The following is a 27,256-nucleotide window of genomic DNA, read 5'->3' on the forward strand; positions in this document are numbered from 1 at the left end:
GAGACACTTTTCCCACCAACAGTTTGACTTCTTTCATCCTCTCAGTCAAAAAGATAAGAAATAATTGTTTTTATCTCAGGGGAAATACATCTGAAGCATTTTCAGTACAAAGTAGGACAGAGTACAAAATAACAATAAAGGCGCAAGTATAAAAAATAGCAATAAACAGATATCCAAAGTCCACAAATCCAATTTATAGAACATTTACATAATGTATGAGAAGTGGCTTATATTAATGTATGTACAAAATTAAATTTGAAGTACAGCTAAATGTATAAGGTTAATTGAAAATGTTCAATATGCCTGGAATATTGCATGTAATGTCGCATTACTGCTCCATTATGTCCCATTGTGTCTCCTAATGTTCCTATCTTATAGACAATGCTGGAAAGTAGCTAAGTAGGATACTTACTTGAGTAGGCCTGCTGTATACGATTTTGACGTACTTGTGCTTCTCTTGTGTAATTCTATTTTATGCTACACAGTACTTCTACTCCACTCAAATTCAGAGAAAAATTACTCTTCATCTACTTGATAACTGGTTACGAGTTACTTAACAGATTTAGATGATTAATGCAAAATATATGATATATTAGGCTACACAGTGGTAAAATTAGTTCTGCCATTACTAGCTGCAACATTTAAGTGACATAATGAATCCAATAAAATAATACATGTTATTCTGAAACAGACCACTCAGCGTAACAAGTACTTCTAACCAGGGGTGTCATAGTGGCAGGAAAAGTGGGACTGATTGCCCAGGGCTGTAATGGAAGAGGGACCGTCAAAAAATCCTGGAATTAAAGTTTGGTTTTGTTTGCAGTTTCTTAGTAATTACTGCCGTAACTAAATTAAAACAGAGGAATAAATCTGTGTAAAGACTAATATTAACGCTGTATAAAAAAACAGTTGAATCTCTCTAAGGGCCTCTCTTACCCCTTAAAGGTGGAAAAAGGTTTAGTCTGCCCCTGCACTAGAAGCTGTCTCAAAAGCCCCGTTTCCAGACATGGTACCTAGACCCTAGGTCCGCTCAGCGTTTCCACCACAAAAACAGTACCCATGAATGTGGACGGGGTTGTTGTCGCTCGCTGCTCTGTCCAGCACTCACTGTATTTCCTCCTTTATCAGTCTGCACCTCGTTTATCGTCCACAGAACAAGGCTGCACGCCGACATTTTCAGAACAAAGCAGAACAGGCTGGAGTCAGATTCTCCCATGGCATATTTAAAATAGTGGGTTTGTGCATTTAGTCCTCCTAAGGCAAGCTGGAGGGTTTATTGTTGTTGGAGCCCACAAGATTGACGCGCCACAGTGCTATTTTTTTTTCCAAGTAAGGATTAGAATATATGCGGTTCACATAATCTGGTCGAAATTGATATAGATAAAGGCTTGAAGATCCACTCATTATTAAAAGTATATGTAATGTAAAAGCTAAAGTAATGGTCAGAGTTGTCACAGGGATTTACTGTGACAAAGTTGTCACAGAAGGTGTGTTGATGAATTCATGTCGTCAACTCATGCATTGAGTAACATTACAAGTAAATGTTCCTGGGCAGTGAATTAGGTTATTTCTTCTCCGACTACAGCTGCTGCGAGGCAGCAAAACATATTTTCATTCGATAGTTACAGTAATAAAACTCCCCACAGTATGAGCAGTGATTACATGAGTTTCAAAACCAGCCACAACTCTGCCCTGAGCAGAGTGACCACAGCCACAGTGTTCACAGCCCCACCTTTTGGTACCAGATCTTTGTGCTAGGTACCCAAACAGAAGGGGTGACCAAAAAGGGGACAGTACGGAACGGTTCCATTGGTACCATCCACAACTTTTCACAGTGGAAATGGAAAAAAAAGCGTACCAAACTGAACTGTACTGTACTGTAAGGCTCGGTTGAAATGAGGCTATAATAAAGTGTGCATCTCCTGCTAGCTCACCTAGCACCACTGAGCTAGCAAAAGTTACAGCTCAGCCGAGGAGGATGCCACTATGTTTACATCTCGTAATGTCACGAGCACGAGTCACTCATCAGTGAGTAGATGGACACTTCTCTCTGAGTGGTAATACAAGTGTAGTTCAGTAGAAAGAAAATAGTTCCTCTATGAAACTCCTTATAACAAGGTCTGTGAATTATCTTGAGTAACTGGGTCATGATTTCTGGAAAGAGACATTGCTGTTGAGTTTTGTTAATGTATTTTTTGGTGCTTTGACTGCCATCTAGTTTCATTATATCAGAGAGAAGGAAAAATATGTACGTGTCTGTTTTGGGGTGAACTGTCCCTTTAAGGAAAAACATCTTGTCTGTTAAAATGCATTTATATTATTATTATTCTCTATATAATAATATAGAAATGGAGTTTCATATTGCCTACAATATTAGCACTTAAAATTACCATGACCTGGATGACTGAGAATCTTCACCAACAAGGAGTTTCATATTATTTTGTTTTATCACCTTTACTCGAAAACATGCAACATATTCTCTTCAGAAATCTGTTCAGAAATGCATATTTTAAACAGAGATGAAGGACTAATTAAATTATTTTCATACAAGATATTTAAACAAGTTCGATCCCTGGCTTGATACTGAACCCCAAATTGCTCCTGATGGCTGTTCCATTGGTGTGTGAGTGTGTTAAAAACTGAGTAGCAAGTGACACATTGTATGGTAGCCTCAGCCACCAGTGTATGAATGTGCGTGTGTGTGTGTGTGTGTGTGTGAATGCGTGAATGCGTGAATGCGTGAATGTGACTCGTAGTGTAAAAAGCGTTTTGGTGTTCAGAAGACAAGAAAAGCACTATACAATTGCAGGTCCATTGAATTTTTTTTTTTATTACTTTACAGTAACAGTAGAACTAGAACACTGAGGTCCTGTTCCATCTTTGGTGCGTCATGGAACACCAGAGTTTGCAAATACAAGTGGGGACAGAGCTCCAAACTCATTCCTGCACAAACGCTTGAAGAGATAAGACACTTTTTACCGGAGTTAAAAAACTATTTTTCACTTGATTTTTTTATGTTCAGTTGTGTTGGGGGACGAGTACATTGTCAAGTAAATTACCTTTTTCATTAGTCACAATCAAAATATCAGCACAGTAACATGTGCCGTAATCAGGAGATAAAAATGCACATTTTGTCTTGCAAAAACCAATTTAAATTTGTAAACTGTAAAATTTTACAATTACTTAATAAGTATTTTACTAAAAATGACTGCTCCCTTTGTTATTCCTGTGAGCAGTTTGCAGATCACAAAAAAGTTTGTCATGTTACAGAAAAGCTTCTCTTGAAGTTACTGTGGAAAACAATTATTTCATTGTAGCACGAGATTCATGTTCTGTTTTGATTTTCTGAATATTATCACCAATATTATATTAGTATTGTCATAAACATTATTATGTTACTGTAACCAACTATTTTAAAAGTGAAAGTCCAGTATCATTTGTTGTATTAACTGCATTAGTTGCAACAATGCTGTGTTAATGAATGTAATGATTTTAGATGTGTAACATGTCGGTTACAGTTGTGCATCTGAAATACTTGATTTTAATTTGAAACAACACTATGGTATTTAGTCTCTTCAGTGTGAGTTTTTAGTGTAATTATAGTTTTGGTAGACCTGCTTTTAATGAACCTTTTCTTATTTTTCTTATTGCAGTGTCATGACCCAATAAATATTTCTCTAATTTAATTTCAGTTCAGTTAAACAATTCCCCTCATCAGGTTTTATTTCTTAAGCCTCATCTTAAGGTTTAGTGGAGTTACTGAGTGTGCTGCTTGAAAAAATCTGATTGTAAGTGAAATAATTATTGTGTGTGTTTTTGTCTGCAGTTTTCCTACATCAGTGTGTGAAATCGTCATTGAGACAATGCTCAGGTCCATTTTTGGACAAAATCTCTTTTCAAGAACTCGATCTTTGGGAGATAGGCACTCTTCTTCGAAGTGATCCAAATGAAGGGGTGAGAGATCTTCGTCTCCTAAAGTCTTCGACCCTCCCACCATCTGGAGGGAACACGAACGAAGGGGTGAGAGACCTTCGTCTCGTGGAGATAACAAGCCTTCTAAGACCTTGAGGCAGCAGGGATGAAGGGGTGAGAGCCCTTCATCTTTTGCACAGATCAACCCTTCTACCATCATGAAGGAGCACGGACCAAGGGGTGAGAGCCCTTAGTCTTGTGAAAACAACAAGTCCTCCGTCACGCCGAGGCAGCAGGGACAGAGAGGTGAGAGCCCTTTGTCTTCTGGAGACTTCAACCCTCCCACCATGTGGAGAGAGCATGAATGAAGGGGTGAGAGACCTTCGTCTTGTGGAGGTATCAAACCTTCTACCATGAAGGAGCACGGACCAAGGGGCGAGAGCCCTTTGTCTCATGAAGATAACAAGCCTTCTAAGACCTTGAGGCAGCAGGGACGAAGAGGTGAGAGCCCTTCATCTTTTGCACAAATCAACCCTTCTACCATCATGAAGGAGCACAGACCAAGGGGTGAGAGCCCTTGGTCTTGTGAAAACAACAAGTCCTCCGCCACCCAGAGGCAGCAGGGAGGAAGGGGTGAGAGCCCTTTGTCTCCTGCAGATTCCACCAACTAGCTCATCAAGGATGATTTCTTGGTTTCGCTGTGGAATTGTAAGGAGAGAAAACGAGAGGAGGAGGAGGAGGAGAAAAAACAAGAGGAACAGGAGGAGAAAGAGAGGATGGAGAGGATGATAAAGGCAAGAGACGAGCTGAGGGGGGAGATGGCGAGATTGGATGAGTTGAGGAGAGTAATACAGGAAAGACGGAGGAAGGAGGAAAGAGAAAGACGGGAAAGGGGGCCCGATAAAGAGCATTTGGAGATGAAAAGACAGAGGAAGGAGGCAAAAGAGAGAGATAAAATGGAGAAGGCGGTGAGAAATAGACAGAGGAAGGAGGAGAAAAAGAGGCTGAAGATGGTGAAGGAGATAAAAAGAGAGTGGAAGGAGGACAGAAAGAGACGGAAGGAGGAGGAGAAAGAGAGAAAAAGACAGAGGAAGGAGAGGATCGAAAAAGAGTGGAAGGAGAGAGAGATTCAGGCCCCGTTTAGACGACAACGCTTTCAACTGAAAACGGTAAACTTTAGTTGCGTTTTGGCTGATCGTTTACACGACAGCAGCGTTTTGGGTGCCTGAAAATGCAATGGTTTGAAAACGGGTTCCAGAGTGCAACGTTTTGGAAACGGCAGCGTCTCCGTTGTCATGTAAACATGCAATATGCAGTTCCTCTGAAAACGGAGACTTTTCGCACATGCGCATTACGGTTCCAGTCACTAGGCATGCCAACCATCACAACAATGCTGAGCTCTGCTTGCGCTGCTCACCCTGTTGATTTGAAGTTAAGTGTAGATCTGTTACTGTAGCAACTCCACCTCGTCGTCCATCCAGACAAAGTTATCTGTGCATGCTTTCGCCAGTGTGTCTTCTTTGTTTTGGTTTGTAATCACGGCGTTGGAGAGGAAGGCGCTTCAGCGCAGGCACATGCCGTCATGCTGTGGTGTTGCTTTGCAAATTTACACTGCCACCCATTGACCTGGCGTGCATACTACAGCGTTTCCAGTAGATTTTGCGGCTCCGTGTGAACGGGGATCGTTTCAATAACGTCGTCATATAAACGCAGAAGTTTTTTAAAACGCAAAGGACAGACTGGAGAACTGTTGTTCTGTTTAAAAGAGTACAAATTGCATGGCGCAAAACCTGGAAAGACAACATCCAAGTACTCAAACCAGCAGGAGCAACACCTCCTACAGAGAGGTAAGAAAGTCAACTGACATTCTTTCATAGAAAATGCCATTCACATATGGATTGCCTGTGATAGCTACACAATCACTTTTCACCACTCTGTTGATTCTTTCCTGTTAAGAGGTGTGCAGGTTTACATCTCGACTCCAGACTTAATCTTTTATATGCTGTTTATTTCAGGTGGCAGCAGTCCGGAGAAGGAGACAAAAACGACTGCAGAAACAGAACAGGACGTGAAGTGGACAGAGGCGAGGCAAGAACCTGAGAGAGTGAGGAAGGAAAAAAAGAAGGAGGAAGGCGGCAACGCCCCTGCAAAACTCTCCATGCAGGGCATTGTCTTACTTTAGGACACACGGACGTGTGGCACTCATGTAAACCCACCTTTTCCTGCCCACTTACTCACCTGCATCACCCAAGAACCTGCCTTTCTCCAACGCTTGTGTCCACCACCAGTATCTTGAGTTTCTGTCACAACAGTGACTGGTGCTGCTGAAAATAAATCAATTCATTAATCAGTTTAATTTGGCTTTTTTTTTTTTGATAAGTCCAGTTTTTTTCATTTTTTTTTCCTGAGGCTGTCTGCAAAGCGCAAATAATTTAACCATTGCCCTGTGTATAAACTGAAAACCAACTCTGAAAATGAAAGTCTCACAGATCCGACCATGTCTCAACCTTACCGTCAAAACCTGAGGGCTGTATACCATGAAGCCAGTTCGCCAGAGCCAGGCTCTCTTTGTCTGAGTTGGCTCGACAAACACTAAAGCCTTGATCACAGATGACGGGTACCACGAACAGGTTACCAACTTGCTCTGTTAACCCAGGCTTTCTCTCATAAAATTAGTCAAATGAAGTGCTTCAGTGTGAGTGAGAACAACATTGCATGTTAAATAAAATTCAGATTTTCTGCATCACTGGCAATTGTAGGTTCCCATGTAAAAAAAAATAAAAGCAACGTGATGCATACAGTTAAAAAACCAAACTGTACTGTACCGTACCACACTGCTCGGAGGAAACGGGTTAAATGCAGCTAGAGCTAAGTGAGTAACTACTTATGGGGCTCGAGCACCAACATACACTATCATGATTTTCGCTAAGAAAGGGAAATTTTGGTTTAAAAAAAGAAAAGACAAAAGCAAAGGAAAGGAGAAGAAAGCAAAGTGACTTTGTAAATTAATAAAACATTTCAAAAGGTGTGTGAGAGAGACATGGATCAAGATGGGTGGGGTAGGGGTCCCACAGAGACAGGTTTTTTTTATATATATACAGTACAGGCCAAAAGTTTGGACACACCTTCTCATTCAATGTGTTTTCTTTATTTTCATGACTATTTACATTGTAGATTCTCACTGAAGGCATCAAAACTATGAATGAACACATGTGGAGTTATGTACTTAACAAAAAAAGGTGAAATAACTGAAAACATGTTTTATATTCTTGTTTCTTCAAAATAGCCACCCTTTGCTCTGATTACTGCTTTGCACACTCTTGGCATTCTCTCCATGAGCTTCAAGAGGTAGTCACCTGAAATGGTTTTCCAACAGTCTTGAAGGAGTTCCCAGAGGTGTTTAGCACTTGTTGGCCCCTTTGCCTTCACTCTGCGGTCCAGCTCACCCCAAACCATCTCGATTGGGTTCAGGTCCGGTGACTGTGGAGGCCAGGTCATCTGCCGCAGCACTCCATCACTCTCCTTCTTGGTCAAATAGCCCTTACACAGCCTGGAGGTGTGTTTGGGGTCATTGTCCTGTTGAAAAATAAATGATCGTCCAACTAAACGCAAACCGGATGGGATGGCATGTCGCTGCAGGATGCTGTGGTAGCCATGCTGGTTTGAATTTTGAATAAATCCCCAACAGTGTCACCAGCAAAACACCCCCACACCATCACACCTCCTCCTCCATGCTTCACAGTGGGAACCAGGCATGTGGAATCCATCCGTCACCTTTTCATGCCTCACAAAGACACGGCCGTTGGAACCAAAGATCTCAAATTTGGACTCATCAGACCAAAGCACAGATTTCCACTGGTCTAATGTCCATTCCTTGTGTTTCTTGGCCCAAACAAATCTCTTCTGCTTGTTGCCTCTCCTTAGCAGTGGTTTCCTAGCAGCTATTTGACCATGAAGGCCTGATTCTAGCAGTCTCCTCTTAACAGTTGTTCTAGAGATGGGTCTGCTGCTAGAACTCTGTGTGGCATTCATCTGGTCTCTGATCTGAGCTGCTGTTAACTTGCGATTTCTGAGGCTGGTGACTCGGATGAACTTATCCTCAGAAGCAGAGGTGACTCTTGGTCTTCCTTTCCTGGGTCGGTCCTCATGTGTGCCAGTTTCGTTGTAGCGCTTGATGGTTTTTGCGACTCCACTTGGGGACACATTTGAAGTTTTTGCAATTTTCCGGACTGACTGACCTTCATTTCTTAAAGTAATGATGGCCACTCGTTTTTCTTTAGTTAGCTGATTGGTTCTTGCCATAATATGAATTTTAACAGTTGTCCAATAGGGCTGTCGGCTGTGTATTAACCTGACTTCTGCACAACACAACTGATGGTCCCAACCCCATTGATAAAGCAAGAAATTCCACTAATTAACCCTGATAAGGCACACCTGTGAAATGGAAACCATTTCAGGTGACTACCTCTTGAAGCTCATCGAGAGAATGCCAAGAGTGTGCAAAGCAGTAATTCAGAGCAAAGGGTGGCTATTTTGAAGAAAGTAGAATATAAAACATGTTTTCAGTTATTTCACCTTTTTTTGTTAAGTACATAACTCCACATGTGTTCATTCATAGTTTTGATGCCTTCAGTGAGAATCTACAATGTAAATAGTCATGAAAATAAAGAAAACGCATTAAATGAGAAGGTGTGTCCAAACTTTTGGCCTGTACTGTATATATATATATAAGGCCCAAAATTTGGTGCTGCGCCCCAAGCTTCTAACAGTGTTTCTACTGTGCTATTGCTACTTTTACACAAAAAACTGTTCTGAGTTCTTTTTGCACACACACATTCATTGTATTTGCATTATCTTTTCTGTGACCCAGAGGGAGTTTACAGCTTTATATCTAACTCATCGGTTTCCCATTTATCTTCAACCTGAAGCCTAATTAAGGTTAGAATCAGTTTCAAAGAAATAATGTGTCTTTGAGGATGGAGAACCAATTTCCTTGTTACCATTTTTTAAAACTTGCAGAAGTATCACATTTTCATTGAACAATAGTTTGTTGTCTGTAACAAAAGGCAGAAACAGTCTCATGAGCCACGGTCAAATTAAGTATTATTGTACGGTTGGCTACATATCCAGATATACAGCTCTGCATTTTAGGTGCAAGCCTTCAATGTTGCACTTTCATATTTTGCCTAGAGTCAAAGTAAATACTAAATTGATAAAGGTGACTGTCGATGACACAATAAGACGAGTTTATTTTATTCTTATCTGCTGTACCAAGGATGCTGTAAACACAGTTACTTTAGAAGTATAACCCTGCCTACCTTTGTACACCAACGTAAATGTTACGTAATGTTACATCAGCATGTGATATTTAACTACGCATAGCGTCAAACCTTTTTCTGAAAGCACGTTATTTGAGTTTGCCCTGTTATTTCTCCCCAAATAAGGTGGCTATCTATGGACTAACAGCCTTTCGGTACATTTGCACTGTCCGTGTTAATAAACGAATGAATAAATATAGTTATTATGGACTATCATTATGTCTGTCACATGTTATTACGTTTCTATTAGAGAAATTATTATCACTACACCTGGTCATTTGGCGGACTATTTTGTCAGGCGGAAGTGTCAGCGCTGGCTGCAGTGTTTCCGGTATTCATGAATGCTTCGGTAAAGGAGCGCGGTTCCTGAAGAAATACAGGAGTAGTGACCGCCTCGTCTAGTAGTTGTCTACCCGCTAAATATTCTGCAGATTGCAGACTAAAAAACCACTCGGATTTCCTTCTCCTCTCTGCTCGACGATTTACAGGCGCCTAGAGTCTGATCTCGGTGTAGCTCCGCCGACCTTATCGTTACAGGATCTTACAAACAACAGTCCGTTAGCTTAAGTAGCGAGCTAGCAGCTAGCAGCAATGTCGGGTGTTGTGCGAGGCCCCGCTGGGAACAACGACTGCCGAATTTATGTGGGAAACCTCCCCCCTGATATTCGCACAAAAGACGTGGAGGACGTGTTCTACAAATACGGAACAATCCGAGATATCGACCTGAAGAACCGGAGAGGGGGGCCGCCTTTCGCCTTCATTGAATTCGAGGACCCAAGGTAAGGAGCTAGCGTTAGGCCAGAGGTGCCCTATTGTGTGGCTAACCAACGCGTGTGCTAACGCGGGCTCCGACTATTCCCTGGTCTACCACTACCTTGTTGTCGTACAAAACGTGGTGTGTGCTGTTTCGGTTTCGATTTCGTGTTTTAAAAGTCTCACATGCACCTAAAAAATCACCCTTGTACCTCTGTTTCCTCTGCGTCCTTAATATGTAACGGTAACATAGTTGACGTTAACGTTAACCTGAGCGCGCTGCATTGTTTATAGCTACGGTTGTAACGTTAGTGAAATTTAACTCAGTGCACCAATAACGTTACGCTTGATTGCGTTATACGCAATAAAGCGCTTTCTTTGCAACGATTGCACAACAGACTATATTGTGTTTGTCCTTGGAGAAATTGAGGCAATATAACGCTAGTTATGTGCACGTCTGCCAGGCGGATTAGCAACCAGATCAAGTTAGCCGCTAACATGGCTGACCCCATCCGCCACTGCGTTCTCGCTGCACTCTTCATGTGTAAATGTGTAAATTATACCGTTTTTCTCAACAGGGACGCAGATGATGCAGTCTATGGACGTGATGGATATGACTATGACGGCTACAGGCTGCGTGTGGAGTTTCCTCGGAGCGGCAGGGGCTCGAGAGGCGGTTTCGGAGGGATCGGTGGAGCTCCAAGGGGCAGATATGGTCCTCCATCCAGACGCTCCGAGTACAGGGTCATTGTGTCAGGTAGGCAGCCATGCACTTGGCTTAACGTACAGAAATGATACTGTTATATTGTCATATCTATTTGATCACTGTATGAACGACTGTTTGCGGAATTAAAAATGTAACTAATGTGCACATTTGTGCAGTTAAAAGTATGGCTAGATCACGACAGATATTATAAACTTTAGAGCTCCACCTTGTTGGCTGTATTTTACTGTTGGGGCAGGTAAAGTATGCACTGTGCATGTGAAGTTAAACACTGTTGGTTTTGTTCATCACGATTTCTTTGAATAAATGCAAATAATTCAGGTAAAGCGCCAAAAATTCATTTGGAGAACAACTATTTTTAGTAGGAAATTGTTTCAGGGAGGTAGAGGTACACTTTCTTGTTGATTTGATTGATTATTACTGATAATGTAGACCAATGTGCCCACATGTGTGTTGTTGTAGAACTCACTTAATAACCTCCACTATGTCAGACTTGTTAGTATGATCTATTTATTACACATCTATAATGCTCAGTGCTCTACCCATAAAAAGCACTGTAAATGAGCCCATCATCATTTACATACAGTACACATCATCAATAAATTATGCCACAGTTAACACAGTGTTGCCACATTTCACACTGAGGAAGTTAATAAAGCACACAGACCGGATTAGCGTTTAACTATTTGTTTCTTCAAGCTAAACCAGTTTCTGCTTGTTTCCATTTTGACAAGTCTTCTTCCCACCACTGTTGGTCTCACCATCACAATTAATTGAGGTGCTCCTGTGTCACTCAACCCTGCATCTTCAGTTTTGGGAAGCAAAAGTAGTTGTGTAGTTGGGACACAAGTGGAAGTTCTCACACATGAACAAAGCTGTAAAGTTCACCATGTGTCCTCTAACATAACTCTGGTCAAATGTTTCAGGACTCCCTCAGAGTGGCAGCTGGCAGGACCTGAAGGACCACATGCGTGAAGCAGGCGACGTCTGCTATGCTGACGTTTTCAGAGATGGAACCGGGGTTGTAGAATTTGTGCGCAAAGAAGACATGACCTATGCCGTTCGAAAGCTGGACAACACCAAATTCCGCTCACATGAGGTATGTGTACTGATTTGATTAATTGTCATGGATAATGTGTGGAGGTGAGTACTGCAGCAAATGCTACATGTTTGAAATCACACCTGGCCCTCATTTCCATCTATGGAATTTCCACCATAGGAAGGAATGTTGCCTTTTCAATGTCAAGTTCTCTTGTGTCTGCCAGGGAGAGACTGCTTACATTCGTGTGAAATTAGACGGTCCCCGCAGCCCAAGTTATGGAAGATCACGCTCCCGCAGCCGTGGCAGTCGGAGCAGGAGCCGCAGTCGCAGCGCCAGTCGCAGCCGCAGCAATTCCCGTGGTCGTGGCAGAGGATCGCCCCGCTACTCGCCTCGTCACAGCCGCTCTCGCTCCCGTTCCTAAACCTTTCTACCACCGATGTTTTGATGTACACCCTCCTGTTTTTACCTCTTATGAGTTTCTCCAGATGTCAGCAGTTGATTTTTAATTTTTGCATTTCATGTCCCGATGTCCTTGTGGATGATCTTGGTATGTAGATGTATCCCCTCCCTCCCCTCTTTCCCTCTCGCCCCTCCCTCTCCAGCTACTTTGTCCTTTTGTTTTCTCCCCCTCTCTCTCCCCCTTCTTTCTGTCCTCTCAATTTTTGCAATATAAGAAATTGTGCTGTGTTGAACTTCAAAAATGTTGAGTTCGTATAAGCTGCACTCAACTTTTTTGCAAGTATTGAAAATTGAGTTTTGTTTTTGTTTTGTTTTTTTTTGGGTTTTTTTAAAAAAACATAGCTTCTCATTGGATATGTGGGGTGGGCTGTTTGGACGGGGAGCCCAATGCTTAACTGTATTTTACCCTTGTGTCTTCCTTTAGACATCTGAAGAGAAGGATTAAAGTGATTTGGAATAAAACCATTGTGGAGCACATTTCATTTGTATGGTCAGGATAGGACATCTAATTGAGGAGCAATCAGGTCGAGGCAATGGTACGCTTCATATTCCATAAATTGAACGTTTTGATAGGTTTCCATATCATGCATGTCATATTTAATAAAGCCATATGTGCTGTACTTTGTTATATATACAATTTTTAACTTGCTACTCTGGCTTGTGACAGAATAAGCAGTCCTAGATCAAGTGTTGTGATGTAAGTGTAACATCTTTGCTGTCAAATGTAAAAATCTGAATCACTACTTTGTTGCAAAAGCGTCCCACTTAACTCTAAATGTCCTCATTGGTTAAAATGTTTTAACTTCAGGGAGCTATAGTTTTTGTGCTCAGTGGCATATTTTTTTTTCTTGATCTGACATGAGTGCTCAAAAATGGAAAAATTAGGCCCAAAAATCTTGACATTTTATTCTAACAGTCTGCCTCTGATTTTCTTCCTGGTATTTCAAGGTTTTGATTGGAGGAGTGGCTCAGTGGATCCCAATCCTTGGAGCTGGATGGGTGGATCGATTAGGGAAGGGATAGGCAAGGATGGATGCTCGGAACGGGATCAGTTTTCCAGGATTCAAATGAGAGTTTGATTACAGAACTAATTAACGGGAGTCCCAGAGCAACTTTTTTTTTCTATTAGGCCCCCAAATGCCTATTTAAAGTTTTTCAGTGGTAATGGCTTTTATTTTACAAGAAAACGAAACTGAGGACCAGGAAGTTGGATCAAAGGATGGAGTCGTAGATGCCTGGTATGAAGGAATTAAATTTGGGGAGATTGGGAGGGGGTTTTATGTGGGAGTAGTTTCTATGTTTTATTTTGCTTAATCTTGCTTTTTCTCTTAGCATTTTCAATAAAACACTTTCAAACAAGGATATTTTAGTTTGTGTTTATTGAACCCAAACATGAACCCAAATGTCATATGTTTCTATTAGGCGTGTATAAAGCTTTATCCATGACATGATTAAAGCTAAAGCCCAGCACATTGCTCCTACTTGAATTTACAACCACATATTTGATACTGGAGATGTTCGTAAACCCAATGGAGCAGAAAATGAGGCTGTATCTTTGAATAAAAGCAGCACTACTTCCAGATATAATAGACAACACCAACACAATGCCAGTGCGTATGTTCAAAGCTCCAGTGTCTCTCAGCTGTGACGACAACTGATGAAAAACCCTGTACACAGCCCTAGTGATACCTACCCACAGCCAAGGTCTCGTTTCCTTTTAGCCCACAGTCAGTGGTGTATACTGTGAATGATGCATTGTGGGATGAAATAAGATGCCGGCAGACAGGAGCTGGAGAAAAACGCTTGCAACACACGGGGAGGCTGCAGCTCAGCCAATGGCAGGGTGCAGCATGTAGCAGAGGGGCGGGGAGCTGTTGGAGCACAGCAGAGAGAGCCAACCTACCTACATGCTTATTGTGTAAATCTTTAAAAAGCAATTAGCCGCAGCATCATCTAAACCTCCCCCCTTGCCTGGGTGAAATACATATATTTTTTGGGGAAAGAAGTGTTTCCATTCGGCTCCAGAAAAGGTGAGTTGCACAATCTCCAATGTTGGAAAGATTGACTTGCATGTCTTGGCATATTTGTGATTCGAGTTTCTGTAATGATGGTGAGCTTTTACTGTATGCCTTAATGTATTTCGACTGGTTGGACATGTACACTGTACTGGCAGGGATCACAGCAGGCGTTTTATTTCCTCTGCACATAATTTATTGGATACATTTTTGGCACTTTTGCGCTCCTGATGCAGAAGCTGCTTTTATCGGAAAGTGATTTTGCCAAGTAATTTAACTCCACCTGTATCAAGTTTCGCAGCCAATCTATGCAACACTCAAGTCATCGTGTAGTTATGAAGATGTAGATAACAACACATGAGCGTCAGTTATAATTATGAATCAGTGCACATGATGTGAAACGCGGTGCCAATCGGTCCAATCTTCTGCGTATGATTGATGTTTTTTTTTTTTTTTTGCGATGATCCGGCTGGCCTAAACCATCCCCATCACCACGTGCGGTGTTCATTTTCAGTGCAGTGAACGTCTGAGTGAACGTGCTCCTTTTTTTTTTTTATCTTCCTGAGGCAGGCACCATCATCATCCTCAACCATGACTGACAGGAAAGCTGTGATCAAAAACGCAGACATGTCCGAGGACATGCAGCAGGACGCGGTGGACTGTGCCACCCAGGCCATGGAGAAGTACAACATAGAGAAGGACATTGCAGCCTATATCAAGAAGGTGAGACAGGACGGCTGCATAGATGGATCCTCAGTGAGCTTACATCATTGGCACATGATCTGCAAATTCACAGCCTTTTTTTTTTATTGTCAGATCTATTTTTGCTCCAATGTGGAGAGGCTATTGTGAACAGGGCCGTGTCCAGGATTTTTTATTGCTGAGGTCATGAGTCTACAAGCCCCCCTCCAATGCACTGAATTTTTGACACTTTCATTTGGATTTTTTATGTTTCATGTTCACTGATTGCCCAACATGAAAGTCTAAATCAATCAAACTTACTGTGTAAAGCACTTTTCACTCAGGCTAGTGCTGTTCAAAGGGCTTTACAGATGACTGAACTAATAAGACACATACTATGAATATGAAAGATAAACAGTTTAAGACAAATGCACCCAAAAAATAATAATGCTGAAATTAAAATAATTCTTTAAACAGTACGGATTAAAGACATTAAAAAATGAATTGAATAAAAAAGCCAATGAAAACATATAAAAATGTTTCCCCCCAACACAAGATTTCACCTCGTGCTATGGGACTATAATGCACATTTTCAATAATTTTGAACAATTTATACCAGAAGTGATTAATCAAAATTTTAAAAAGGACAGAATCAAGACAATAAAAAATGAATTCATTGAAAACAGCCAATAATAACAAATGTTTTGAAAAGATGTATTAATTTAAAATGATTAAATAGTGGTCATAAAGTATATTTACCTAAAGCCAGTTCAGTAGTAGTAATGCTTTGTAAAAGCCTTGAAAATTCTTCGTTTAATTATTTTAATTTGCAATCTTTTTTCCTGGGATCAATAGAGTTCATCATAGGCCTCTTAATTTTTTTTTGAGCTTTAAAGAAATTAACCCCCAATTTTAAGGAGTCAATTAAAAGAAAATTATCAGGAAGTTTTTTGAGAAATGGCTATCCATTGAAGTCATTATGCAATCAAAAATGCTAAACATTTGCTGGCTTCACCTTGTCTATGTCTATTCATAACCCAACCTCAACAATATTTTTATATTACTACACTTTTTTTGAGTTTATAAATGGACGGACTGCATTTCAGGGATAATTTTAGGATTTCAAGTGACAAATTAATTAATTTGAATTGAGTAAAAGGTGCTGATTTGATGCCTTTTTATTATATGATTGTAAAATCATTAGGTCTGAGACTGTTGGTCAAATGAAACTAGCAGTTTGAAGATAATTATCCAGTGCTCTGGCACTGTTTTTTGACATTTAATACTTTAAATGATAATCAATTAATTGAGAAAATAACTGGCAGATTTGTGCCTGAAATACTGATAATATAAGTTAGTTGCAGACACTGCCTCATTATCTTCAGTGGGAGATATGACCTTAGTTATGACATACAAGCCAGGATTTGCATTTTGCAGCAGTTGGTTCTGGGTTTTAATTTGATATCCACTGATAATCTTTTTTTGACTTTTTCAGGAATTTGACAAGAAGTATAACCCCACCTGGCACTGCATCGTCGGGAGGAACTTCGGCAGCTACGTCACCCACGAGACAAAGCATTTCATTTACTTCTACTTGGGCCAAGTGGCCATCTTGCTCTTCAAGTCTGGCTGAGAAGTTTCTGATGGGTGTTGAGGAGTTTTTCTCCCTGAACCTAAATCGGAAATGCACTGGTGGCTGATGTCTCCCATACACTAATAACGACATACCATAACGATGCAAACCCGGCCGTGCGCAATTGCATGGACTATACACTATTTAATATGTATGTTACAGTAAGTTTACTTTTCGATAGTTGCCATTTGAATGCAACTTAAGTAGTTTTTGTTGATGCTGTTAAATTCTAGGTTGTAAAAGATTTCAACGTGGCCCTTGATTGTAAAATAAAGGAAAGCTGTAGAATGTAGTGGTGCATCTGCTTTCCTTCACAAGTGGCATTGCCAGACCCTGTTATGAGACTCCATCTGTCGGTTTAGATGGTAAAATCATACTGCGTGCACCAGTTTAACAATTCATCAAGATTCTAATATGTGATCATGAAAAGAGGTTGGTTAATGGGGCAAAATAGTCTTTTCACATGACAAGCTACTTCATGGCCTTCCTTTGGTTTCCAGGAGAACAAACAGCATGATTTTAGTTTACTACTGATATTTTACTAATTTAATAGCAATTATGTTGTCTGTACTCGCAAATACAAAACCTTTAATGTTTTCAATTTGGATTTTAGAATAAAATATCCAACAATTTCAGAGAAGATGTCACAACATCCAACACACTTGACATTTTGGAACCAACACAAGCCAGTGCATGCATTTCCAGGGATGTTTAATTAGTCAGTTTTCACTGTGAGGGACAATAGAGCAAATAAAGCTCACAAACACAGACCTTTAGCCTGTAATGTCCAAGTAATAACACAACAGACTGGTTACCAAAATCTCCCAACTCACCTACCTAGATTTCAGTCTTATAATCCTGTTTTTCTGCATGTTTGGAGGTTAATAATCATTATTTCTTTAAGTGTCATCAAACACAAATGGAAGCTCATCTCACAGCTGAAGTAATTTCTTTTAACTTTTGAGTATGTAGATACTGGACTGAGCTGATGTAAAGCAGTGTAAGGAAGGTGATTAAGATTAAAGCATCTGCAGCCAACTCTACCAAGGCTACCAACACCCCTATGTTTCAGATGGTTGTGTCGTCCTGTGTAGCTTGTGATAACTTCAAGTTGCATTTACCCCCAACTTTTATTTTTGCATTGCCAGTGTACTGCCAGACACGCAGTGTAAGACAAAGGAGTTCTTAAAGCAGCTGCAAGGAGGTGTATCTCTTGTCTAGCACACTGATTTGGTGTTTTCATTTTGTTATGTCAGCATAATTAGTTCAGTAAGGTAATGAATAATGTTTTGGTTCTTGAAGATGGCGGATTGGAGGGATTTTGGACACATATCTCACTGTGTGTGAAGACTGAATGTTTTCAGTTGCTCTCTCCCATAATCCAACGATGGGCGCATTGTGTATCTCTCAAGTGTTAGCTTGGATTGACATCGAGGGAAGTCTTCCTAACTATTGTCGATGTGAACTGATTTAGTATTGTTTTCCTCTGGCATGTATTTTTGCTGTGTATATGTAGGAGCCGTTCCAATGCTGTTAAATTTGCACAAAACGTGTGCCTGTCATTGCTCTCAACTGTAACCGGCTTGAGTACAATTGCACTTCATTAGAGTTATCCAGTAGGTTGCTACAGAACCAAAATCGTATAAACTCGATAAAATAAAAATTAATTGTTGACTTATTACACTGTGGCCTTTTATTTTGTCACTGCATCTTGCTGAAGACAACAATTCAGTGGTTGGAAATAAATCTTTGATACCTCTTGAGAATTAATTATTTACTTAAAGGAAGTAGTTTGAGACATTTTGGGAAATGGGCTGATTCACATAATTGCCACATTAAACCAGCAAGATGGCACATTTTGATTAGGTTGGCAGATTTTTTTCAGTGGATGGAACCATGGTAGCTGTTTCCATCTGTTTCCAGTCTCTATGCTAAACTAACAAGCTACTGATGCTGGCCTCATATCAACTGTAGAGACACGAGTGGTTATCAATCTTATCTAACTCTCAGCAAGAAAGGAAATAATCATAACATTATTTACCAAAATGTCAAATCAGTCCTCTCAAGGTCTGGTTTCAAGGATTTAGTGGCATCTAGCAATGACGTTGCAGAGCTAGAACCTCCCCCAGTGTGCCAATCATATAGGAGAACTATGGTGACCAACACCAAACCACTAATGGCCCTTTATAGAGCCAGTGTTTGCTTTCTCCATTCCGGGCTACTGTAGAAACAACATGGCAGACTCTGTGAAAGAGGACCCTCTCCCTATGTAGATATGAATGGCTTATTCTAAGATAATGAAACCACAGTTCAATTACAATTTCCAGGTGATTGTAAACAAATACAAACATAATTATGAATTTTATAAATCATATCTGTCAATAGATGCCCTGAAATCCTACACACAAGACCCTTCACCAAAAACTGTAATTCAGGTCTTGCCACGCCTTGTCTTGACACTTCAAAAGCCTCAGTATATTATTGATTGAGTTGAGTCCCTCAACTTCAAACATGACACTCATATGCACCTTTTGCAAAAGGCGCACTGGCACTGCAGGTTCAAAACAGACCATGAGACATATCCTTCCAAAAAAAGGCGCATGATGCTTTATGCTCTTGCTCATTGTTCAGTTGCATAATATGCCAATTCTACAATAAATCAAGACACAATAGACAACAGAAATCTATACAGTGTGAGCTGACTGAGCAAAGTGGATAACAAAGAGGAGAATATATACCACATGGGTTTCAGTATTTATGCGTTAAAGCTGCAGGGTACACAGTACAGTTGGCCTATGGCTGAGGTGTTGGACTCACTGTGTGTTCACTCTGAATACCAGGGCTCAAGTGGTCTGGTGTGAAAAATGGCCCATAGCAACAAGTGTGCGAGACCTTCACTCAGAGATGAGGAGCATGAACGACGCAATGGTGACATCAGTGGCTGTACTGTTGTGCTGGTTACCCATATGGCATGCCAAGGCACTTGGCTGCTCACAGCTCATCTCTCTGTGATACACAGATGCTGCGTTCAAGCCATGTCAGATTACTTTTTTTGATACTCATGTTTACCATATTCTCACTAATTACTCAAAGGGACACACCAGCTACCATATATTTTATAGTATCTTCACATGATTAAATTCAGACTTAACGTCGGACAACTTCAACATACATATTATCAGTTATCACTGCAAATCTGTATATGACAAAATGTCAAATAACATAAGAAATTATGTATTAAATTGATTTGTAAAGTAGTTTTTAAAATATGATTTATATAGTTAGTTATAGTTTGGCTTCTCAGGGGCATATATAGCAGGTAGCAGCATTTGTATTTCAACGTGTGTTCTTTGAGCACAGACGAATTTCTGAGGTGGCAAGTTGAATCATTGCAAGGGTCTTTTCTCTGATCTAGAGAGAGCGGGCCCTCCAAACACACCCCATGGGCCCCAGTGCAACAGCAGTGCCTGCACTGTCTATATTTTCACCCCTGGGTTTCGCAGCATGTGAAGGACAACCCAGCTTATTCAAACAAATGAAAACCCTGATGATCACTAGTGGATAGGGAAATATGGTTCTGACCATGAACTGCAAAATACCCAGGTAATAATTTTTAATAGAAAGCCTGTGAGTCTTGCACGTTCTAAATTGAGGGTTTGGAATTGAAGAAAAATGAAAAAATTGTGGATGTTTACCAAGCGACAATCTCTGGGGCTGAAAGGAAATCATCACTGAAGTGGCAAAAACTGCAGTTCCTCTAATGGCCACTTGAGGGTGGCTCCAAAAGGAAGTCAGTCCCTGCAGATGCCCCCTGCTAAAATGCCCAACTTAACAGCACAAATAACCATGTTGACAGCTTGGTACAAATTTTGGGATTAAAATTCCGCAGTAGGTGGGCTTCTTTGAGTAACGGGCTGTCTGCCGTCAGTGTCCTCAGCTTCTCAGTCAGATCCACCATCTTGTTCAAATATGGTCACTTCTGGTTCCACAAATCTAAGATGGTGATGGCCAAAATACCAAACTCAAGGCTTCAAAATGCCCACAAACCAGTGGATGATGTCACAGTAGCTACATCCTGTGTCAAACAAAAATACAAATCTTTACAAAACTTTTTGATGCTACTTTCTTTAATATCTGTCTTGCAAGCCGCCCAACAATATGGAAATTAAATACTACATTGCAAGAGTAACACTTAAATCTCAGAGCACTACAAGGCAGAATGATCAGCTACATTCAGACAAATCAATAATGTATTTGCTTCCCAGTCGTAGCATCCCAACTCTTGTAGAATCGCTTGCTCTGTTTTTCCATTAAAGCTGCACGAACTCGTAGCGCCCAGCAATGTGCCACCTAGAGCCATTACACCAGCTGATTTCACAGATAAACAAACCTTCAGTCAGAGTGAACTCAGCGAGCAGAGCTTGTGCTATTTGGGTTGGCATCAACACTTGTGTACACACGGCTGCAGACGACAAACAGGAACACAAGTTGGACCTCAGTTTCAACACAGAGATTATGTGTCAGGATCAGAGCTGCTGTCATAGTATGCATTACATGGTGATGTAATCATAGAAAAATTACAGATTTTATGTTTACCTTCAGTACCTGCAATATGACTGGGATATTTTGTGCTATTTCAATGTCAGGGTGGTTGTTGTCTTATTGAGAAACAGCAGCATGAGTATAGTTGTGTCATGTTGTCAGCTGTTGTTGGAGTTACGTGATGTCTGTACGTGGAAATCTGAAGAAACAAGAGCACGCAGAGTCAGTAGAGCTGAGAAAGCAGACAAATTAAAGGACAAGTTACTAATGAATAATTTCTAGAGACAGACTGAGGTCAAACTGGGTGAAATGAGACACTCTGTGGAGTTAACTGGAACACTTTGCCTGAGTGTGAGATAACACTTTTTGCAATTCCCACATCTACAGGGTTTTGAAGTTCAAAAAAAATTCCTTTTAACACACTGATGTCCTGGGATTCACTCACAGCTCTTTTTGCTGGGTGAAATGAATAAAGAATCAAAGCTGTAATTCGGCGTGTTTCACAGAAATACTGAATAATGTAAAAAAAGCTGTATCATGACCTTCTCATGTGTTTATTCACTCACACTTAAAAACAGGAGTACGTCAGAGAGGCTTGTCTGCTTTTTCACCAAACCTTCACTGATGTGTTACACTCTTGTTTTTGCCATCAGTGCTCCCATTCTCCCCCCTCCACATACCTGCCTGCCTCTCTTTCATACTGTAGCCTCTGGCTGCCTTCATCCATCTTCCCACACGGAGCTGTAATTCATGGTCAGAGCACATTCACATATAGACCACAGACAATTGGCTAGATGACGGAACGGCAGGTTTAAACATTAGGTTTGATCATTTAGATGATGGAAATTCAGTTTGTGAGTCTGAACTGGGGCCTTACAACTGACAAACAGATGAATCAGATTGTAGATTGTTTCTGGTTTGTTATGTGAAAATGATCATGTTTTCTAACTGATCACTTTATGATGGTGTCTCACACTACTCTTTTCCATCATTAAGCACTCAAATCCAAAGGTCCTTTTATCACGACATATTTTTTTTTTACTTATGCTCTCAAATGTCTCTATTCAGCCCCTTGCATGCTTGGCCTGAAAACCATTTTGAATAACCTGAAATGCACCAAACCGACTGTTGTTTTGGCTCAGGCCTGAAAATATCCTCCTGCTTTGTTCGCTCTCATTGATGTGGGGAATGTTTGTGCTCTGCAGATGCCTCATAGACTGTGAGATGACCAGTGGGCGGACTTAACACCGGCATAACAAGGAGGCAAATGACTCAGACTCAAACATCAGGGATGTCGATAAAGAAAAGGTGCCACATTAATATGTTAATTGCAGAAACTGGACTCAGGGACCAGAATGACATAATGTGTAGGTTGCAGTACACGTAGTTATTGTCTTGGGGAATCAACTTTGAATGTGTCAGTGCATAAAAATCTTTGTTCCTCTGCTGACTGCTGTGTGTTTAATGGTCGATTAAAAGCAAAAGGGCATCTAGAGTATATATGTAGTGGGGGATTTGAGGGGGGAACATGGGGGACGCCATCCTCCTTGTTAGCAAAATGACCACAATGCATCCCTGTTGTTAGCCTGCCATCACTCCCCATCCAGGTCCAAATCAGTACTGCTAGAAAGAAGAGATCCTTAGCTTTCTAATGATATCAGTATTGTTTTTCTACTCCAAATATTAATTAAAATATGTCACATAACATAGCATACATAGAAGTTAGCATGGACAGTTAGCAATGGACTTCCCAGGACAAATCAACATATATAATCCAGGGCTGGACACATATTCAGACTTCGGGACAAAGACAGAGAGTCTGCACTTTTCCCTGTCTCTCTTGTTTAACATGCTGGTAAATCTGAATGAAATATATTTTGGCGCTCATGGTTTTCTGTTGAATTGTTGAGAATGAGACTGAGCTGATGTGTAGCATGCCCATTTTGAAAAAAATTGAAACATTCACCATTATATTTTGATAAAATAGCTCATGTGAGGTTATAATATTGCGAAAATACATTGCGAAAGCCAAGACTTTGTTTATTTGACATCAAACAAAAACCCACTGTCTTGGACCCAGCCTTGTGACTATAACCAGACCAGAGTGTGGCTACTAAGTGTTCATTGCCAACTTGTCATCATTCCTTTACAGGCTTCAAAATTACACTCTGATAGCCAGGACTTGTTTATTTAAATCAAACAAAAGCCCAAAATGACTCAGAATTGAGACGTTGATGTAACTACACATTTATAGCCAAAAAAGACTTCCATTGAAAGATGCAGGATTTAGGTGCAAAGTTTGAATGCTGCTGAAACTCAGTGACAAAAAACAAAACAAAACAAACAAACAAACAAACAAAAAAAAAAACACGCACACACACAAAAAAGAAATTTAGAACACATCTACACTGAAGGTTGCCTCCACATGTACTCCTCCATTTTTGTTTTGGCTCTGTGCACAATGTTTTTTAGAGGACAACAAGATATTTTTAGACATGACTACAGAGCTGCAGCCCATTGTCTCCCTGTTGTAAACCTGGACAGATTCAGCTACTTTACTTACTTTATTAAAAACAAAAAATGCATATATTATGAAACATGAAACCAAACACATGATTTTTCTTGTCTGTACATAATTATCATCTTAATGCATTATATCCCTTAAACAGTATTACATTACTGTTCTCCCATATACAGTGACAGTCTTTCACAGAGCTTTAAAGTCATTTGTAGTGTGAAGAAAGCTTTGCGCCAAAATGTGTAACCTTTAAAATGTTATAGATAGATAGATAGATAGATAGATAATTATCCCCTTGTTTGTGTTCAAGGCAAAAGCTACATTTAATTTTTAAATTTTATGTCAAGCTGATGCGTCTTGAGTAAACAGATTGGCCAATCAGAGGTTCCTGTTGATGCTTGTCATAAGTCTGAGTTTACTTTTATGCACTTCCAAATTTTAACCACAAGAGGGAAACCTTTCTCTTTTTGAAAGATTATTTCTTTCTCTCATTCTTTCTTTCTTGTTGTTTATTATATGATTGTAGTGACTATTTTTTTTTAGAATATGTTTATTACATTTTTTATGCACAACACAGAACAAAGCAGCTTGGACATGACATGACAAATAAAATGAGTAGCTAAAAATAAGGCTTGAAATTAGGGTTACATCTCCAGTAAGTCATAGTTACAGTTATAAAACAACAATAATCACAGTATTTTGCAGCAGAAATACAACTGAATCTTTGATGAACTGAACACAAATAAAAATGTAGCATAACTTTGATTTAGCTCTCTAATGTTTATGAGGCAGTTGTCATGTATACATTTGTTGTGTCAGGAACATCTCCAGTGTGACACTAGAGTATCTGCATATCAAGCATTTTTTTTTTTCTTTTTTTTATTTCTGTGTAAAGCCACAAATCTCACAGTCAACAACCAATCATCAAACCATACATGTTTCCCTCACACCTTAACATGTCCTGGATAAAAATGATTATTTGATGTGTGAGAAATAAGACTGACGGGATATTCAGACTGAAACAGTGTGCAGTTTGACTCAGAAAAAATAGCTTTATTAGTAACACTGTATAAGTTAAACCATTTGCACAGGTCATATTACTATCTATATGTTGCCATGTGTAGAGCTTACATCACTACCTTTGGACTATCACTAAAACATGATAGTATCAAGAATGATTTCCAATAAAACCCCGTTATGAAATGCAACAGGAAGTTTAACTAAAAAATGGAATTTCCCAACACTAAAGGAAAACTACCACATGCTATTAATCGTTACTGATTACACTGAACATAAGGCAGAAATTCTGGATGTGTGAACAGATGAAGAAGCATTTTTATATCTCCATTTCTTCAGAGCTTGAGCGTTGCTCTGTGAGATCCTGCATGCCAATGGTCAGTGCTTTGTCCTCTCGTAGGGCACCCAGAGGTGATTTGCTTCATAAATGATGGTGCCCGGTCTGCTTTGCTGCACCCGAGAGCAGTTTGTTCTAATGGTTTCCCCTGAATGGAGTGCAGCCATGAAGGTTTGCATTGCAGGAAGTAGCTGAGGCAGTTTCACTCAGGTGTGGTATCGCTCATGAGGTTCATTAATAGAGCTTTTCTGAAGATTAGAAAGGTGGACATCAGCTGGGAGGCATTTCATTATGACTGTTGGTATAACAATGTACACACAATGCTCCTCAGACTTTGAAAACCGCAGGAGAGTGGAATAATCTTGTCACCCCTCATGCCTTAATGTTTTAACGAGATAGCAAATACAAAAACAACATACTCATACAAACACATACATAACGCTCTGTTCACCCGATCTTAGCAAACATCCTGCATGACTAAGTGAGGAGCAGGTTAAAGGTTGGAATGGCTGCCTTTCATGGGCCGCAATATTTTTATGACCTTGTCTGCACAGGCACTACTGAAAACACATACAAGTTTGCTCTTGGCAAAACTGAACTTTATGATTCCAAAATCCAAAAATGTTACCAGACATTCAGGTGTTTTGCAGTAATATGTGTCTGAATCAGCCTCATAGTCAGTAAGAAATCCTGGTTTCTGTTGACCTAAAGTCACCAGTCCCGTCTCTCCCACTAACCATCTTATCTGAGCCAAACCCTTTATGAACCATCACCTCGTAATCCTGCACCTTTACTGCCCTCGCTGTGTGCTGCTGTCAAGGATAAGGTAATCAGCTTATCATAAAGTCATGATTTATAAAACTTGGAATAAGGGCATCTTAGTGATTCAGACCTTCTTTGATATCATCCACTTCTTGCCTTATATGATGAAATAATGTGACAAGCCTTCCTTTCTCTCAGTAGACTTTTTGTCACAACAGTTTTAAAGCCAAACATCAGCATGTTCCCCATCCTGTTCATTTACCTGGATGAGCAGCGTCAGGAAGGAGGAGAGGGAGACTTGTTTCGGTACTTTCTTGCCTTATCTCAGATCATATCCCAGCACTGAAGGCATGTGATGTTGGGCAATGGGGTCATAAAGCAGGGCAACTCTTTACGAGAGGGACTGTGAAACTCTTGGCTTCACTGGCCGGCTCTGTAACTGCGAGGGGGGTTCCGCCATGCAAAATAATATTTGCGATAACATAACATTTTGTCCCCGTATTAAAATCTTCAAAATGCTTGAGAAAAATAATCCAAATATAGAAAAGGCTTATTTGCACTGAAAAGAAAATGAGTAACTTACTACAGTTTTTCCCACTTCCTTGAAGAAACCGATGTTATCAAGACACTGAAAGACATACTTTGTTGAAAAGTTTTTTTTTCTTCCCTTCAAATAATATTTCCTCTACATTCCTATTAAAGACACTGACTTTGACAACTAACACAGACTGGCATGTGCATTTTGTTGGGAATTTGCAGATGATGTGGATATATAGTGCTTCAAAACAAGAACCCTGTTAAATCTTCTGTTTTTATCTTGTCATGTTTTTGTGCATTTATTACGCAGATTAAGAATTATTTATGCATGAGGAGTAGTTCATTTCATATTGGTTTTGCAAGTGTTATGTTGGCTAGCTTACACCATGTGAGTTAGCTTAGCCTATTTTCAGTTAGTTTCAGTTTAGATTAGATTTAAGTTTTGTTCAGTGTGGTTTAGCAACTAGCTCAGCGTAGTTTAATTTACTATATTTTGTCTTAGTTTAGTTTAAGGTTAGGTTAGTTTTCAGTTTAGTGAACTTAGCTTGGTTTTTACTTAGTTTCATCCAGTTCATCTTAGTTTAGCTTTCTGCTCTTACTCCCGCGAGAGTACTACCTGCTTGATCCTGCCAGTAGCATATGCTTGTCTCAAAGATTGAGCCATGCAAGTCTAAGTACACATGGCTGGTACAGTGAAACTGTGAATTGCTCATTAAATCAATTTAGTTAGCAAGTAGTTTTGTTAAGCTCAGGTTAGTTTAGTTTATCTTGGCTTATGTAAATTTGGTTTTAGGTTAGATTAGGGGTTAGTTTAGTGAACTTAGTTTGGTTAAGTTTACTTTGTCTAAGTTTAACTTAATTTAGTTTAGTTTATAGTTTAGTTAGCAATTGGTCTAAGCACAGGTTAAGTTTATCTTGGCTTATCTTAGTTTGGTTTTAGGTTAGATTAGATTTTAGTTTAGAGAACTGAGCTTGGTTAAGTTAAGTTACGTCTAGTTTAGCATAA

At 40.0% G+C, this 27,256-nt stretch overlaps 2 protein-coding genes across 4 annotated transcripts; both read left to right on the forward strand.

Moving 5' to 3' along the window:
- The first annotated feature begins 9,548 nt into the window (after positions 1-9,548).
- srsf1a (serine and arginine rich splicing factor 1a) lies at positions 9,549-12,670 on the forward strand. Of its 2 annotated transcripts, XR_007449351.1 has the most exons (5): positions 9,549-10,009; positions 10,562-10,740; positions 11,634-11,806; positions 11,973-12,296; positions 12,633-12,670. XR_007449351.1 is itself a non-coding variant. In XM_049576185.1 (4 exons), exons 1-4 carry the CDS (start codon positions 9,822-9,824, stop codon positions 12,168-12,170), a joined length of 738 nt encoding a protein of 245 aa, XP_049432142.1. In that variant the 5' UTR covers positions 9,549-9,821; the 3' UTR covers positions 12,171-12,670. The 2 variants fall into 2 exon arrangements, 1 of the variants encoding a protein (XP_049432142.1); XM_049576185.1 differs by having other exon boundaries at positions 11,973-12,670.
- Positions 12,671-13,752: 1,082 nt separating this feature from the next.
- On the forward strand, positions 13,753-17,033 carry dynll2a (dynein, light chain, LC8-type 2a). Of its 2 annotated transcripts, none has more exons than XM_049576187.1 (3): positions 13,753-14,238; positions 14,790-14,946; positions 16,400-17,033. In XM_049576187.1, exons 2-3 carry the CDS (start codon positions 14,815-14,817, stop codon positions 16,535-16,537), a joined length of 270 nt encoding a protein of 89 aa, XP_049432144.1. In that variant the 5' UTR covers positions 13,753-14,238; positions 14,790-14,814; the 3' UTR covers positions 16,538-17,033. The 2 variants fall into 2 exon arrangements, with proteins under 2 accessions (XP_049432144.1, XP_049432143.1); XM_049576186.1 differs by having other exon boundaries at positions 13,763-14,238; positions 14,794-14,946.
- The last annotated feature ends 10,223 nt before the right edge of the window (positions 17,034-27,256 follow it).

Source organism: Epinephelus fuscoguttatus, linkage group LG5 (genome assembly GCF_011397635.1).
Source record: "Epinephelus fuscoguttatus linkage group LG5, E.fuscoguttatus.final_Chr_v1".
NCBI lineage: Eukaryota > Metazoa > Chordata > Actinopteri > Perciformes > Serranidae > Epinephelus > Epinephelus fuscoguttatus.

Excerpts from the sequence above, each read along its gene's own strand:
- dynll2a (XM_049576187.1), top strand. The coding sequence starts at position 14,815 with ATGACTGACAGGAAAGCTGTGATCAAAAACGCAGACATGTCCGAGGAC. Across the intron at positions 14,947-16,399 it reads TTGCAGCCTATATCAAGAAG|GAATTTGACAAGAAGTATAA; the intron begins GTGAGACAGGAC and ends TGACTTTTTCAG.
- srsf1a (XM_049576185.1), top strand. The coding sequence starts at position 9,822 with ATGTCGGGTGTTGTGCGAGGCCCCGCTGGGAACAACGACTGCCGAATT. Across the intron at positions 10,741-11,633 it reads GTACAGGGTCATTGTGTCAG|GACTCCCTCAGAGTGGCAGC; the intron begins GTAGGCAGCCAT and ends CAAATGTTTCAG. Across the intron at positions 11,807-11,972 it reads CCAAATTCCGCTCACATGAG|GGAGAGACTGCTTACATTCG; the intron begins GTATGTGTACTG and ends TGTGTCTGCCAG.